We start from the raw sequence: 17,628 nt of genomic DNA on the forward strand, positions 1-17,628 counted from the left end.
TAAACATTCTAATATTTTTTTTTTTTCTTTTAGGCACTTTTTATTTTCCAAAAAAATTTGTCATTTATATATATAAACATCTCATTCTCTCAAAAAATTCTACAACTATACAGCTGTTTGCTCCATTATTTGCATAGGAAATGACCACAATACAAAAATAAGAGGGAAAAAGAAGCAAAACAGCAACCAACTTAAGCTTTTCATGTAGGTATGTTTCCACGTATAAACATTTTGAAGCCTCTTACAAAATATTTACACCATTTGTCATCTATTTACACGTTTTTAAGAGCAACTTTTCTAACAAACAAAACTATAATTTATCAAGTTATGAAAATTTTCTAAAAAATTTACTATATTACCACAAAATAAATAAAGATAAACAATATTTTAAAAACAAAATTAAATTTTCATTTCAATTAAGACCGCTTTTGGCATTTTGCTTATTCATTCTGCCCTTTGGTTGACAGCATCAGTGTCACATTACTATTTTATATTGCATATGTGTAGCACTTACTTCCTTAAGTTTTCAACATGTCATTTATAATTAAAGGCAGACACTGAGTCAGTATTAACAATAGATTAACTAAACTGCACTGTAATTTAGGTAAAATTACTGTGTCTCACTGTATATTACATGCAAAGTCGACATAAACTGGCATTTAACCAACTGTACTGCACGAGCAAACATCTCGATATATGAAACCTGCATCATAAATTCCATGTTTCCATATATGAAAACTACATCATAAACTCAACATTGCCATGTGAAAACTACATAAGTCCGTCTTTTTAAAAAATGATACTCCTCAGCTTATTGTAAGAGGTTTAATTTTTGAATATTGTTAACTGTCTTTTAGCTCTTGAGTTCACCATTCATACAAAATGTCGCTCATATTGAAAATAAACAATCTGATCTTAATCAGTGCATGAAATCTGCTTTTGAAGTTCATTTGAATGATTATTATTTCTTCCCCCTAGAGAAATGAATTTGGTAAGGTTTTAAAAGGTATCTTACCACAGGTTCTAACTGTCAATGTATTCATGGTTATTTTCAAAAGAATTATTTATGATTTTTCCCCAAAAGAATCTTAGAAAACGTGTAATAAACCTATAAAGCTGATTTGCATATTTACAAAATTTCGAAGAGCAAATATAGGCAACTCATATTTAAAAAAGAAAACAAAAAAAACACATTTGTTCAATGGCTATTTGGAATTGCCAGGTATGCTGCGCACCTCTAGAGAATTACGTAGTATTGGAAAAAACTCCTCTCATGTCAAGTAAAATCTTGACACACAATCCAGCCGACTTCCTGTGCCTGCCAACTGACTTGTTTACTAAACACTGTCACATTAAACGGTGGTGCTTTGGGAAGAACACTGCAAACACTCCCTGCACCCCCGATCCGCACTGAGATGAGGCTGCCTGTCTGAGATGATTGGCATCTGCCTGGGTGAAGCCAGGTTACAGCAAGCATTCCAGATTCTGAAAAGGACCAAACACTTTGGTATTAACACAATGTATTCCCTGTTTTCTCAAATATACAAAATATACATTTCCAGTCTTTTGTTTTCGTTTTCATCTTTATATAGTTAAGTTTGTAGTTTAGAATTTTGCCAAGCGAGCGGAGGAGCGGCGGCAGGCGATACGCGGGCGGCGGCGGCGGTGGCGGCGGCGTCGGCGGCTCAGTTCTGGTGCCTCTTCATGTGCAGGGCCAGGTGGTCCGAGCGGGAGAAGCTGCGGTTGCACACGCCGCACTGGAAGGGCTTGGCCCCCGTGTGCTTGCGGTAGTGCCGGGTCAGCTCGTCCGAGCGCGCGAACCTCCAGTCGCAGCCTTCCCAGGTGCACTTGTACGGCTTCTCACCAGTATGAGTCCTCAGATGAGCTTTTAAATGAGAAGATTTTGTATAAACTTTTGTGCAGCCCGGATAATCGCAGTAGTGGATGCGTCGTTTCTCCAAATCAGGGTTACTCCTTCTATTGTATCTGACAGGCTGGATGTTTTGCGAAGCAACTGGCAGGGTGGCAGGTAAATTTGAATTATGAATTGCCAGTTTAGAAGCAATGGTAGCAGCGTAGGACGGAGGTGGGGTTAAATTCTGGAGCATCTCTGCTTGTCTATCTGGACTTCCAGGCTCTGAGCTTGGTGGTGACGGGGGGAAGTAAGTGGCCTGCTGGGAAAGAAACTGACTTGGCATGGGGTATGTGCAAGGGGGCATGCTCTGGAATTGCTTCATGGCAGTCTGCGGGACGGCAGAGGTGTGAGTGTTAAGACCCGCCATGGCGGCCGACACTGAGACATTAAGAGTGTCCATCACTGCTGTCTGGTTTGTAGAACTGGGCATATCTAGATCCGGTGTATTCAGGAGCTGGTACAGGTGGCCCTGCTGGGGAGGGACAGAAAGATGAAGGTCTGGTGTAGGAAGTTCTTGTTTGATGAAAATATTGTTCACCTCTGGAGCTGCGGTCTGGTGGGAGCTGAATATACTGGTGAACTCAGGGAGGGCCTGGGTCGGGGCCGGAGGAGGGGCTGTCGTTTCACTCTGGTGGCTGAAAATGGTAACAGGTTCTGTCTTGATGTGTGTTACGCACGGTCTCTGGGATTTGTAGAGGCCAGTTCTCAGGTGAGTGATGTCGGGGAGGAAGACGTTCATGTTGATACTGTAAGGTAACCCTTCACTGTCAGTGAAGAACTGGTCTACGACTGAGGCACTGTCTCGTCTATACTTTTTGTGCTCTGGAATTATAGAAACTGGAGGAAGCTGAGGTGTCAGATACTTCTCCATTTCACATCTTGTCTGGACCAGCTCCTCGGCTGGCAGTCTCGGGCCGGCGGCGGGCGGCGGCGCCGGCTGCGGCGGCGCGGGCTGCGCCTGCGGGTGGTGATGCGAATGCTTCAGCTCGTCGCCAGGGAAGAGCGCCGCGTCGCGGGCCGGGTTCACGGCGCCCAGCACGGGCTTGAGCTGAGCGAACACGGGCTCGTCCTGCGGGGCCGGCGGCTGGGGCATGGGTCCCAGGCGGGCGCTCATGGTCAGCACCCGCGTAGCCATGGGAACTCGGGGGTCGGCTCCGGGCACGGAGTGCGGGTTGAGCGAGCTTCCCACGTCGCCCACGCTGGCTCGGGCCGGCGAGCTCGGCGCGGGGCGGCGGGCGGAGGAGGGGAGGCTCCGGGCGGACCCCTCAGCTCACAGCAGGCGCGGTTTTTGAAGGCGCGCACGAAAGCCCAAACTCTTCCGCTCCGCCTCGCGTGAACGCCGATGTCCTCCGGGCGACCACTTTCTCTCGCCCCGCCCCACCACGCTCCCTCGTTCCCCCGGAGCCCGCTCTCGCCACCGCCGGTGTCCCCGAGCGAGCTGCTAGCGCGCGTACCTGCCCCGCGACTCTCTAATATTTTTATAAACCTTAAATTATTTTGTACAGTTAAGTGTAAATGCTGTATGTTTTGTATCAATCGCATAATTATCTTGTTAAGCAAATATGGTCTTGATAATGAATGAAATATAAAAGCTAAAATTAATTTTCCTTTTTTGAGATTAATTACCATTTTTAAAGACCTTTGGAATATCCTTTGTGTCCAGTGATTGATCTTGCCTTTTTGTACATGGAGGTTGACTCTTGGAAGTGATTTTTGTGTTTGGTTTTTTGTTTTTTTTGAGTAAAAGGAAATCTTGACTATTTCATTCTTAAATGAATATTCTTTATTTACCTCAAACTTTCCTTAACTTTAAAAGATTTTTCTGTAATTGTTGAACAGGTAATAAGTATTATTAACTTTAGGTAGGCAGGTATTGGAAACCAAAACCCATAGGAACTGTTTGCTGTTGGAATTTCATTAAATTGTAAGTATTGTGTTCTGTTTCATTGGTTGATGTCAGTGGTGGTAAGTAGCATTCATGGAAAGATATCCAACTTGTGCATTCTAGTAGATTAATAAAACCACATACACACTTCGTTTAAGATTAAAGTCTAGGGCCTCCCTGGTGGCGCAGTGGTTGAGAGTCCGCCTGCCGATGCAGGGGATACGGGTTCGTGCCCCGGTCTGGGAGGATCCCATATGCCGCGGAGCGGCTGGGCCCGTGAGCCATGGCCGCTGGGCCTGCGCGTCCGGAGCCTGTGCTCCGCAACGGGGGAGGCCACAACAGTGAGAGGCCCGCATACCGCAAAAAAAAAAAAAAAAAAAAAAAAAGATTAAAGTCTAACTGGAAAGTTAGCTTGGAAAGTCCTGTTTTCCAATGGTTATTTATGTAGTTAGTCACAAACGTAGAAATAGGAATTCTGATGACTGAGGTTTTTGTTTTTAATGCCAAATCTTCAGGAGTCTAGAAATTGTCCAATATCTGTCTCCTTACCATATGAAGTATAAATACTTAAACCTCAGCCTATGAGACTTTATGGTTATTATTAAACAATTTGTATTTATGTTACTGTTTACTGGAAAACAAAAAAAAAGATGATTTGATCGGAGAACACTTGGGAAGAAAACTGCAGAAGTTTCCAGACCCTGATTGGTTAACATAATGAACTTTTTGTTTGTCTGTAGGTATTTTTTTCTGCTTACCTGTTTACACATGAAAAACTAAGTGGTAGGGGCTTCCCTAGTGGCACAGTGTTTGAGAGTCCGCCTGCCGATGCAGGGGACACGGGTTCGTGCGCCGGTCCAGGAAGATCCCACATGCCGCGGAGCGCCTAGGCCTGTGAGCCATGACCTCTGAGCCTGCGCGTCTGAAACCTGTGCTCCGCAACGGGAGAGGCCACAACAGTGAGAGGCCTGTGTACCACAAAAAAACAAAAAACAAACAAACAAACAAAACTACATGGTAAATGTTAATTTAGTAAAAAAAAAAACCCAAAACTATTGATCAGTCTGCCAGGTAAAAATATTTTTTGTTGTAGAATTCATGATTGCTTATCCAGATAAAGATTTTTGTTAAAAGTATTCCCATTTCTGAAGTGCATTACCAAAGATTTGAGTTTCATCTGTATTCTGAACATAAGATGCATGTAATTTTTTGGTATGACAAATGGTGATACCAAGTGGGTTTCTCTACATGATCCGCTGGTAGCATTTGCACATAGAGTAAAGCTATGTTCCTGACGTTGACTAGGAATTTAAGAGAGCTGAAAGAAGTTTTGCCATAGAATCACTGCCTAAATTATTCTTAGGCCTCTGATGCAGTCCACATATAGTTCAACTATGTTATATGTTATAAGGTTTTTTTTTAAAGGAGCATTTGATGTAAAGAAAAGGTTTTTCCTTAACACAGCAATCTCGTTATAGAGATTAAGAAGTCAGCCATCCTTTATTTTCCTCTCCATTTCCATACTGCTAGAGCCACTGCACTACCGAAGCCTCCTGACCTTTCCCTACAAGTGCTCCAGGTTCCCAAATTAATGTTTACTTTCTCCCCCATCAGAAACTCATTCCTTTGGAGTAGCTGATCTCAGGATATAGGAGGAAAGAAAACTATCCACACTCTTTCTTACTAAGAAGGTAATGATTGCTAACCCCTTTCCCTGCTGAAAAGTATTTACATTCTTCACTAAGGGTATTTGCTAGTTCCCAGGCCCAATTCATGGAAGTTTAGGAATTAAAGTGAAACTTCAGTGAATTAGGTAGGATAGAAGAAAAGTTTAGTGGTGAGGATGGTACCTCTGGTATCATATGAGTGTCTCCTGCTAACCTTCCTTCCCATCTTCTGTGAACTCTCAGGTTCCTACTCTTACTTGCCTTTTTCCTTGTACTTCTGGACTCAATTTCTGAAAGCACCAGGTTTTTATTTGACAGTGTTGGGAGCTTCAGCACTAACAGGAAAGGTTTAGAATGGCCAGTGTATAAATATGGATCGTTTGTAACTGGGTATTTTCCCTCATGATTTGATGTCTCCTAGTTTACTATTTCTAGAAATTCCATTGACGTCAAACCTAGTTTTAAAAGTGCAGCTAAATAGGTTATTTCCAGTGTTTTCTGCTACTGCTTATTTGCTCAGGTGTTCTCATGCATGCATTCATCAAAATTTTTGGAGTAGACGAATAAAATTGACTTATGCAGTTGACAGTAGAAAAATACCCAGTGGAGTTCTGTAGTTCGTACAGCTGAAAACTATTCCTCTGAATAATCTTGAAGGGCTTGATGCTAGAGAAATTAGAAATGACTCAGCCACGACTCCTAATAATTGCGGCTGAATTGTGACTTAAACTCAGGTATCCTAGATTCTAGCATTGTGCCTTCTTGTGATAATACACCTTACTGAGTTAAAAACTTCAGTTTGATTCTTGTTCATGGTTCTGTGAAATGGGATGAAATGAATGTAATGGCTAAGAGTTTAATTACTTGGATTCCATTTTTCTCACGTTTTTCTTTAGTAGTTGATACATAGCTTCAACCATCAAAATGGTTAAAATGGTATGATAATTTGAAAATATACTCTGTTTTAAGTAGATAGGCAGATAACCTATATTTAAACTATCTTGACATCCTGGAATGAAGAAACACTTTGTCAGTTAGTGGCCTGGCTTTTTAACTCATTTCCAGTTTGAAATTTCTGATTCCCACAAAATTTGGTGCAAGTAAGGTATTTTAAATTTAAACATCCAGGGACTCCCAGGGTGGTGCAGTGGTTAAGAATCCACCTGCCAATGCAGATGACGCAGGTTTGAGCCCCGGTCCGCGAAGATCCCACATGGCGGAAGCACCTAACTTGGTGTGCCACAACTGCTGAGCCTGAGCTCTAGAGCCCGAGAGCCACAACTACTGAGCCCATGTGCTGCAAGTACTGAAGACCGCATGCCTAGAGCCTGTGCTCCTCAAGAGAAGCCACCGCAATGAGAAGCCTGCGCACCGCAACGAAGAGTAGCCCCCACTCACTGCAACTAGAGCAAGCCCACACACAGCAATGAAGACCCAACACAGACAAAAAGAAATAAGTTTTAAAAAATTTGTAAATTTGAACATCTAGTACTTCGTTTAACAAGCTGCATTTTCTGGGAATTCCCTAGTGGTCCAGTGGTTAGGACTCTGCTTCCACTGCAGGGGGCACTGGTTCAATCACTGGTCAGGGAACTAAGATCCCACATGCCAAGCAGCCAACAACAAAAAAAGGCAACCTTTTCAAATAGAACAGAAGAATTCATGAGTCATTAACAGTATTAATAGCGTCAGTAATTGTTGGCTTAGTAGATTGCACGTTTGCAAATAAATAGGTAGAAACAATTTTAATTCTTAAAAGAGTTGATCCAGTTAGTTGGTTAATTGGTTTTATTTTTTCCATATTTTCATAGAGGGAAGGTAAAGTTTTAAGTCAGGTTGGCTTTACAACTCCTTGGCCAGTCTAGCCTTTGCGGACAGTTTTATGTTAGTGATTTTTTAAAATAACATGCAAAAGTTGAATAATGAACCTCTAAATATATATAGCCCAGCTTAAAAAATCAAAAGCATTTTGCAAATTTTGTTTCATCAGTTCCCCAACTTATTTTCCTGTTGCATTTAAGTACAAATGTCAGATACCATTTCATCCATATTTCTGTACTGTATATCTTTTACCATGAGTTTCTAATGCGAGTATCACACCTAACAAAATAATTCCTTATCTGGTAGGGTCTATAAAGTTTCATGATTGTCTAAAGAGTTATTTTAAGTTAGTTTGAATCAGTACCGAGTCAGGGTCCACACATAGCTAATTTGTCTCAGATCTCTTAATCACTATGTGCCTTTTTCTCCTCTTTTTATGTCTTTGCTAATTGAAACTTGGTCATTTGTCTTTAGAGAGTTTCCCATATTCAATATTTCATTGGAGTGGTGTCCTTTCCTCTAGTCCCCACTTATCCTGTAAACTGAGAGTTAGTGAAGTTTTTTTTATAGTATTCCTTCTGATAAATACAGAAGGGATGTTAGAAATACACTGTGTTGCTACTCTTTATGAAATACTATATTTGGGCACCAATCATCAGTGGATGCTAAAACCATGAGGGGAAAACTGATGGAGAACTTTAAAATGAAGGGATCAGGCTGAACCTCAGGTTGGCAACCAGATAGATGTGTTGATATGCGTCTGAGGTGATGCAATAGGAAATACACAGCACCTGTGGGGTATCACTGCCTTTAAAACAAAAACATTGAATTTGGATCTAGTCAAGCCTGTAGATTGAAATTGAAATATAAAGAAGCATCCCGACCCTTTTTGTTCATTTCTTACCTGTCTGTTAATTCTTTGGGGTAGCAGTTCAATGAATTAAAAGAGCTCAGACTTCTTACTAGCATGGTTTCCACTTTAGTCCTAGGTCTTCTCTGTGTTTGGAGGAGTAAGTTACTTTAAAGTAACTGTACTTCCTTACTTGGAATTACTGAGGGATAATATCTGTTATCTAATAGCCAATGCAGGGGACACAGTTTCAATCCCTGGTCCGGGAATATCCCACATGCCACGGAGCAACTAAGCCCGTGCGCCACAACTACTAAGCCCACACACTGCAAATACTGAAGCCCATGCACCTAGAGCCCGTGCTCTGCAACAAGAGAAGCCACAACAGTGAGAAGACCGTGCACCACAACTAGAGAAAGCCCGCACTCAGCAACAAAGACCCAACACAGCCAAAAATTTATTTTTTTTTTAATCTAGCAGATTACCTGGCTTTTAGTTGACCCACTAGTAAATAGCAGTTATGTACTTTGTTTTCTATAAATGCTTTAACCCCTAGTAAATAGCAGTTACTTTGCTTTCTATAAATGCTTTAACCCAGGTGACTTCATGTTTTTTAAATTTTCCCAGTAATGTTGGTTGTTCCTCTTTAGGGCACCAGGAATTACAAAACTATCAAGAATTCTACTTTTTTTTTCTTTTTTTTTTTTTTTTGCGGTACGTGGGACTCTCACTGTTGTGGCCTTTCCCGTTGCAGAGCACAGGCTCCGGACGCACAGGCTCAGTGGCCATGGCTCACGGGACTAGCTGCTCCACGGCATGTGGCATCTTCCCGGACTGGGGCACAAACCCGCGTCCCATGCATCGACAGGCAGACTCTCAACTACTGCACCACCAGGGAAGCCCAAGAATTCTAGTTTTGACTCCCTATCATAGCAGTTTTTATTGTGACATTTCACTGAAACTGGAAGGGGGAATAGAATTTTCAAAGAATTTTCAAAGAATTTTTCCTTTTTTAACCAATCAAGAATGGTCAACTATTCAGATATATTTTCTTATATTCACTCCTTTCCTGGTTTTAGTTTGTTTTTAAACGTTGCAATTTTGGGGAGAAGTTATATATAATTAAAAGACTTTAGCATAGATTTAATTGTAAAGGGACAATTTGTGGTCCCTTTGGGATATTTAATCCTAAATCCTAAATATCCCAAAGGAGCAGACACCTCATAGGTCTAGTTCTTTAGATACTATCAACAGCAGTTACATGTAATGAGATTAAAGATTAATTGTAGATTTGGAGGAGTTCCCATGCACCCCCTCCTCCCAGTGACTTAAAATGTTTCCCATTACAAATATAAATGAAAATTAAGGTTTTTTTAACTTAAAAAAAAAACAAACAGTGCTCCTTTTTTTTATCATGAGCTTTGAATTTTATTTTTATTGAAGTATTAGTTTCAGGTATACAGCAAAGTGATTCAGTAATATATATACATATATATGTGTGTGTATATATATATATATATATTCCTTTTCAGATTCTTTTCCATTATAGGTTACTACAGGATATTGAATATAGTTCGCAGTGCTATACAGTAGGTCCTTGTCATTTATTTTATATATAGTAGTGTGTATCTGTTAATCCCAAACTCCTAATTTATCCCTACCCCACTTCCCCTTTGGTAACCATTTATTTTCTATGTCTGTGAGTCTATTTCTGTTTTGTACATAAGTTCATTTGTATCATCTTTTTAGATTCCACATATAAGTGATATCAAGATATTTTTCTTTGACTTATTCACTGAGTATGATAACCTCTAGGTCCATCCATGTTGCTGCAAATGCCATTTTTCATTCCTTTTTCATGGCTGAGTAATATTCTAGTGTGTGTGTGTGTGTGTGTGTGTGTGTGTGTGTGTGTGTGTGTGTGTATCCACTCATCTGTCGATGGACACTTTGGTTGCTTCCATGTCTTGGCTATTGTAAATAGTGATGCTATGAACATTGGGGTGCATGTATCCTTTCCAATTAGAATTCATTTTCATCTTTTCTGGGTATATGCCCAGGAGTGGGATTGCTGGATCATATGGTAGTTCTAGTTTAGTTTTTTGAGAAACCTCCATGCTGATTTCCATAGTGGTTGCACCAAATTATGTTCCCACCAACAGTGTAGAAGGGTTCCCTTTTCTCCACACCCTCTCCAGCATTTATTTTTTGTAAACTTTTTGATGATGGCAATTCTGACTGGTGGAGGTGATACCTCAGTAGTTTGGATTTGCGTTTCTCTAATAATTAGCAATGCTGAGCATCTTTTTGTGTGCCTCTTGGCCATCTGGATGTCTTCTTTGGAGAAATGTCTATGTAGTTCCATTTTTTGATTGGGTAGTTGGGTTTTTTGTTATTGAGTTGTACGAGCTGTTTGTATATTTTGAAAATTAAGCCCTTGTTGGTCACATCATTTGCAAATATTTTGTCCTAGTCCATAGGTTGTAGTTTTGTTTTGTTTATGGTTTCCTTTGCTGTGCAAAAGCTTATAAGTTTGATTAGGTCCCATTTGTTTATTTTTGCTTTTATTTCTTTTGCCTTGGGAGGCTGTCCTAAGAAAACATTGCTATGATTTATGTCAGAGAATGTTTTGCCTATGTTCTCTTGTAGGAGTTTTATGGTGTCATGTCTTATATTTAAGTCTTTAAGCTATTTTGAATTTATTTTTTTGTATAGTGTGAGGGAGTGTTCTAACTTCATTGATTTACATGCAGCTGACTGTCCAGCTTTCCCAACACCACTTGCTGAAGAGACTGCCTTTTCTCCATTGTATATTCTTGCCTCCTTTGTCGAAGATTAATTGACCATAAGTGGGTGGGTTTATTTCTGGGCTCTGTATTCTGTTCCATTGATCCATGTCTTTTTTTGTGCCCATACCACACTGTTTGGATTACTGTAGCTTTTGTAGTATTGTCTGAATTCTGGGAGGGTTATGCCTCCAGCTTTGTTCTTTTTCCTCAGGATTGCTTTGGCAAATCTGGGTCTTTTGTGGTTCTGTATAAATTGTAGGATTATTTATTCTAATTCTGTGAAAAATGTCATGGGTAATTTGACAGGGCTCGCATTAAATCTGTAGATTGGTTTGGGTAGTATGGACATTTGAACAATATTAATTCTTCCACTTTGAGAACATGGGATATCTTTCCATTTCTTTGAGTCATCTTCAGTTTCTTTTATCAATGTTTCACAGTTCTCAGCAAATACGTTTTTCACCTCCTTGGTCAGTTTTATTCCTAGGTTTTTTGTTTTTTGTTTTTGATGTGATTATAAAATGAATTGGTTTTTTACTTACTCTTTCTGATATGTCATTATTACTGTAAAGAAGGGCAACAGGTTTCTGTATGTTAATCTTATATCCTGCTACCTTGCTGAATTCATTTATCAGTTCTAATAGCATTTGTGTGGAGTCTTTATGGTTTTCTATATAGAGTATCATTGTCATCTGCATATAATGACAGTTTTCCCTCTTCCCTTCCAATTTAGATACCTTTTTAAAAAGAACCCAGTGCTTTTAAACACTGCTGGATTTACTCTTAACTAAAGGCAACATGGGTAGGTACAGTTTTGAGAATGATTGATATAACCAGCCTAAATGATTAGAGCATGTCATTAATAGAGGAGTTTAATTTTTAAAGATCTTGCTATTATTTTTTTAATATTTTTCCCATTATTTTTAGGAACATTTAAGTTATGTTGTGTGTCCTCACAATAATTGCACACGTGAGAACAATATGACTTGTGTGACAATGCTTGCCTGCAGAGTCAGATTGAATTTAGACCCTGGGATTCCCTGTATAGGTAGACAAATTAGGTATTCTCTGTAGTCTCATCTATGAGTTGAAATACTAATACCTAACTTCCCAAGAGTGGTTGTGAGGATTAAATAAGGGAATTTATATAAAGTAGCTGTTATTTTCACCATTTCTTGATGTATACCCTATATTCTTGATTTATACAGTATTCTATAGTCTATAAATGATTTTCCTATCCTTTTGGTTTTAGTCCTGTAGGAACCATATGAAATGAGCACAAATAGATACTATTTCCATTTGTATGTTACCATGGTACATCTTTTTTCCATCCATTTATTTATTTATTTATCTATGAAGTGTTTTATGTAGGAAGTATATATTTGGGTCTTGCATTTTTATCTAATCTGACAATCTTTTTTTAAAAACATCTTTATTGGAGTAGAATTGCTTTACAATGGTGTGTTAGTTTCTGCTGTATAACAAAGTGAATCAGTTATACATATACATACATCCCCATATCTCTTCCCTCTTGCATCTCCCTCCCTCCCATCCTCCATATCCCAGCCCTCTAGGTGGTCACAAAGCACTGATCTGATCTCCCTGTGCTATGTGGCTGCTTCCCACTAGCTATCTATTTTACATTTTGTAGTGTATATATGTCCATGCCACTCTCTCACTCTGTCCCAGCTTACCCTTCCCCCTCCCCATATCCTCAAGTCCATTCTCTAGTAGGTCTGCATCTTTATTCCCATCTTGCCCATAGGTTCTTCATGACCATTTTTTATTTTTTTTTAGATTCCATATATATGTGTTAGCATATGGTATTTGTTTTCTCCTTCTGACTTACTTCACTCTGTATGACAGACTCTAGGTCCATCCACCTCACTACAAATAACTCAATTTCATTTCTTTTTATGGCTAAGTAATATTCCATTGTATATATGTGCCACAATCTTTGCCTGTTAGTTGTGTTTAGACCATTTATATTTAATGGGATTTTTGATATTTGGGGGTTTAGATTACCATCTTCCTATTTTTTTTATTTTTCCCATTTCTTCCCATTTTCCTTTTTCTGCTTTATTTTGAACTGAGTATTTTTCATAATTCTACTTTATTAGCTGGTTTATTAGCTAAACCGTGTGTATGTGTGTGTGTGTGTGTGTGTGTTTAGCATGTGCTTTAGAGTTTGTAGTATACATCCTTATCACAGTATGCTTGTAATTGACATTATACTATGTCACATACAGTAAAAGAATCTTGTAACAGTACACTACCATTTTCCCCTCCTGGGCTTTATACCATTTTGCCATACATTTTACTTAGCCATATGTTAAAACCCTGCAATACATTGTTATTTTTGCCTTAAGCCATCTATTATCTTTTAAAGAGATAATACATGTTCTTTTTTTTCTTTTTTTTCAAGCTTTTTCCTTCTGTTTCATTTTAGATAGTTTCTACTGCTATATTTTCCTTTTTTAAAATATATATATTTATTTATTTGGCAGTGTTGGATCTCCATTGCTGTGCACGGGCTTTCTCCATTTGCCATGAGCGGGGGTTACTCTTCGTTGCAGTGTGCGGGCTTCTCATTGCGGTGGCTTCTCTTGTTGCAGAGCATGGGCTCTAGGTGCACGGGCTTCAGTAGTTGTGGCTCATGGGCTCTAGAGCGCAGGCTCAGGAGTTGTGATGCACGGGTTTAGTTGCTCCATGGCATGTGGGATCTTCCCGGACTAGGGCTTGAACCTGTGTCGCCCGCATTGGCAGGTGGATTCTTAGTCACTGAGTCACCAGGGAAGTCCCATCTACTGCAACTATGTTAATCTCCTGCCGTGTCTAACCTACCTTTAATCCCATAGAGTTTAATTTTCATCTCAACATTGTCATTTTAGCCTCTAGATTAGACTTTTAACAAAATCTTTTGTCTCTACTTAACATGTTCAGTCTCTCCTCTTAGTTCCTTGAACATATAGAATACAGGTATAACCTTTAATATCCTTATCTGCTAATGCTATCATCTCTTTGATTTCTGAGGTGGTTTTGATTGATTGCTTTTTCTCCTATCATGGGTCATATTTTCTTGCTGTTTTGTGTGCCTGGTAATTTTGGCTTTTTGTTTTACCTTGTTGGTTATTGGGTATTTTTATATTCACTTGAGCTTTATTATGGAACATGATTAAATTACTTGAATCATTTTGATCTTTTCAGGTTTGGGGTTTAAGCTTTATTAGGCAGGACGAGAGCAGCATTTAGTCTAGGGCTAGTTTATGCCCACTGTTGATGCAAAATCTTTTGAGTACTCTACCCAGTGCCCTCTGAATTAGAAGGTTTTCCATGCTGGCTGGTGGGAAGAAGAGCTCTCCCTGGCCTGTGGGCTGTGGGGATTGCTTCCTCTCTAATTAGAGTCTCATCCTTTTGAGTGGTTCTGTCCTGGCCCCAGTAGTTTCCTCACAAATGTGATGAACTCAGGCGGAGAGTTCTCTTTCTGTGTGCAGCTCTGCTCTCCAGTCCTCTACCCTGCAAATTCTAACTGCCTCAGCTTCTTTGGACTTGCAGCTCCTTCACCTTAGGGTGGCTCTGCCTGGGTCCCCCTTCCTGCACTGTGGCCTGAAAACATCTCTCCATAGAGTAAGGTGGGACAATCCTTGGGCTCACTTCATTTTTCCACCATCTCCCAAGGGTCACTGTCCCTCATTGCCTGATGTCCAGTATCTTGAAAACTGCCGTTTCATATAGTTTGTTTAGTTTTCTAGTTTCAGATAGAGTAAGTCTAGTCCCTGTTGGTATATCCATTTTGCAAACTAGAAAACTGGGGGTCTGAAATAGTAAGTAGCTGTGAGCTATTAGTGGAACCACAACTGGAATCTAGGCATTATACATCAATACCTGATGCTTTTTCCACAATATCATACTGCCTTTTCTAAGTAACAATTTCCTCATGGAATTGAAACTTATCCTTTTAAGACTTAAAGCTTAATTTGAACCATTTTTGTTGGAAATTTTTAAAAAATGTTTAAGTACCCCTGCCTTCTTAAACAGAGCATTTTGAATATATCTGAACCTCTTCATTATCAACATTATTTATAATCTTATACAGTGGTTATCAACCCTATCTGACCCAAGTAATCCCCTTTTAATAAAATATTTTATAACGCCCTTTTATTCTGAAGAGTCTGAGTCCTTGACAATCCTCAGGCTGGGTTTCTGCACTTGCTATTTACAGTTAGGATGGGCAAAGGAGTGCCAGAAGGTGCCTGGCATATTCCTCCCTGTCCCCACTGTATAAAAGCAGCCTCCTCTCCCTACTGTTGAGGGTCAGTTACTCCTGCCAAAATGGTGACTCTTAGACTTCAGGTCCCTGGACACAGAGTTCAAAGTGCCCTGGGGGGCAGCCATAGCTTGTAGTTGAATGGACCCTTGCTGTGTGCCCTTGCAAGTGTAACACTCTTGAGAAGTAGGACCTCCAATCCTGCAGGGCTCAGCTTTGTGAGGACAGCAAGCACAAAATCCCCCAGTGAGTCATGGGACGTGATGGTGAGTGGACCTACTCTTGCTTCTACCCCGTGGTTCCTGGACCCACGCATTATTAGAAAAAAGTGTCATGTAGAGGTCCCTCTTTTTTTTTTTCTTTCTTTTTTTTGCGGTACGCGGGCCTCTCACTGCTTTGGCCTCTCCCATTGCAGAGCACAGGCTCCGGACGCGCAGGCTCAGCGGCCATTGCTCAGGGGCCCAGCCACTCTGCGGCATGTGGGATCTTCCCAGAGCGGGGCACGAACCCATGTCCCCTGCATCGGCAGGCAGACTCTCAACCACTGCACCACGAGGGAAGCCCAAGGTCCCTCATTTAATGCATATTCCACATCCTGAAAGATGGCACTGCAGTCTTTTAGCATATTGTCTCTGAATACTCTGAGTTGGTGCTTCACCTGTGCCTTCAAAAGGCAGTTCCAGTGTTCTGTGAGGCTGGCTGCTTCTGGCTGGTGCAGGATGTAATACAACCAGTGGATTCCATGGTCATGGGCTCACTCCCCCTCTTCCTCTGCTGTAAAGTGGGTTCCCTGGTCAGATGCTCTGTTATATAGGACTCCACACCTGTAGAATGGGGAATCTGTATGGATAGTGGTGCTGCCTGAGGCTCTGCAAACAGGGAAGACAAGCCCATACCTAGTATAGCTATCCACCCCTGTGAGGGACAAAGTGCCGGCCCTTCTGGGATGAAGGGAGTCCAAAGTAGTTGATTTTCCACCAAGTAGCCAGTTGGTCTCCCTGAGGACTAGTGCCTATCGCTGACAGGTTAGCCATTTCAGAGGCAGCAGTAGCTAGATTGACCCTGGTAATCTATATACATGTTAGGGAATGCAGTGGATTCCTGCCCACCTCCCAGATCTGCTCTCCACCACTCTGACTCAGCTCTCTGCCCTTAGGAGGCTGACCTCTTTGCACTGCATCATCTGGGCTCCCTTGCCCTGTAGGTTTGGTCAGTGGGAGGCCCAGCAGTTCAGAGAGTAAGAGGAGAGAGAGATTATCCCCCAGCTCCTTACCTTCCAAGCCATGGTTTTGCAGAGGTGGTATCCCTTGACCAAAGGCCACAGCTCCTGTTGAGCTGACCTTTGTTGAGCTCCGAGCATTCACAGGGTTCCCACACAGTTCGTTCTTCTCCCCCCTGTAGCTAGAGATGATAGTGGCCTCCCACTGTTTATACTCCAGAGTGCTTCTTCAACATCCCCTGTTGACTTCCCTTTATCTGCCCCACCATGTAGACAGTCTCTACAATCAGACTGTCTTCAGTCTGAGGATGCCATCTGTTCCTTCCAGGACCCCAGCTTACAAAATAGAGTATTTTCTGCCTTGTCTTTTAAATTAAGCTGTAGACAGTAAACATATTTTCGCCTTTCCTTAATTCACTTGACAAATATTTGCCAGATCCTGTACTGCTCTTTGAGAAAACAGGGGTGAACAAGACAAATGGATAACTTTGTCTTGTTAATAAAAAGGTAACTTCAAACAGTGATAAATGATCTTCCTGAGTAATCCTTCTGAGGACTGCGAGTGAAGCCTCCTTAGATTGGACAGTCTGGGTAGGTCTTTTGGAGATAGTGAGGTTTAAGGACCTGAGGACCTTGACCTGAAGGAGGAGCTTGCTCAAAGATCTGAGAGCAGGATATTCCAGATAGTGAGGCTGTAGGCAAGGGCAGAGGCCAAAGAGACCAAGGAGCTTGGCTTGTTTAATACACAGAAGCTTCTGGAATATGGTGAACAATACTTTACAGGTGATGGGCAATTTCACTATGTGTTTGTAGCAAGAATGATGTGCCCACTTGTAACATGGTGTTGGCCTCTTTTCAAAGAAGACAATCCAGTTTGCTGAGCAAGTACTTTTCAGACAATTTATTGGGCATACGCTAGATCTTAGCAAGACCTATCTCTGTATAACCACTTAACTGTGACCCCAAGTTACCTAAGGTCACAGCTACAAAGTTGCAGAGGTGAGATGCCAACCATTTGTTTTATTCCAATCTTGGAGGTAACTTTCCCCTCCAAATTCAGGAGTTAAGGAGGAATATGTCAGCTGAAGGTCCTCAACCGCGTTCAGAGATAAGTAATCTATCCAAAGACGCTAATAAATCCAAAGATACCCAGAGAGTGGGAAGATATAACAGGTCTTGTTTTCAAAAACGGCTGTGGATTTGCCCAAATTACAA

At 40.9% G+C, this 17,628-nt stretch overlaps 1 protein-coding gene across 1 annotated transcript; it reads right to left on the reverse strand.

Moving 5' to 3' along the window:
• Positions 1-25: 25 nt before the first annotated feature.
• LOC309804966 (Krueppel-like factor 5) lies at positions 26-3,280 on the reverse strand. The gene has a single exon (XM_082622678.1). It carries the CDS (start codon positions 3,048-3,050, stop codon positions 1,686-1,688), a length of 1,365 nt encoding a protein of 454 aa, XP_082478804.1. The 5' UTR covers positions 3,051-3,280; the 3' UTR covers positions 26-1,685.
• Between the last annotated feature and the right edge of the window lie 14,348 nt (positions 3,281-17,628).

The sequence above is a fragment of the Mesoplodon mirus genome (genome assembly GCF_964341445.2).
Source record: "Mesoplodon mirus genome assembly, chromosome: 5".
NCBI lineage: Eukaryota > Metazoa > Chordata > Mammalia > Artiodactyla > Ziphiidae > Mesoplodon > Mesoplodon mirus.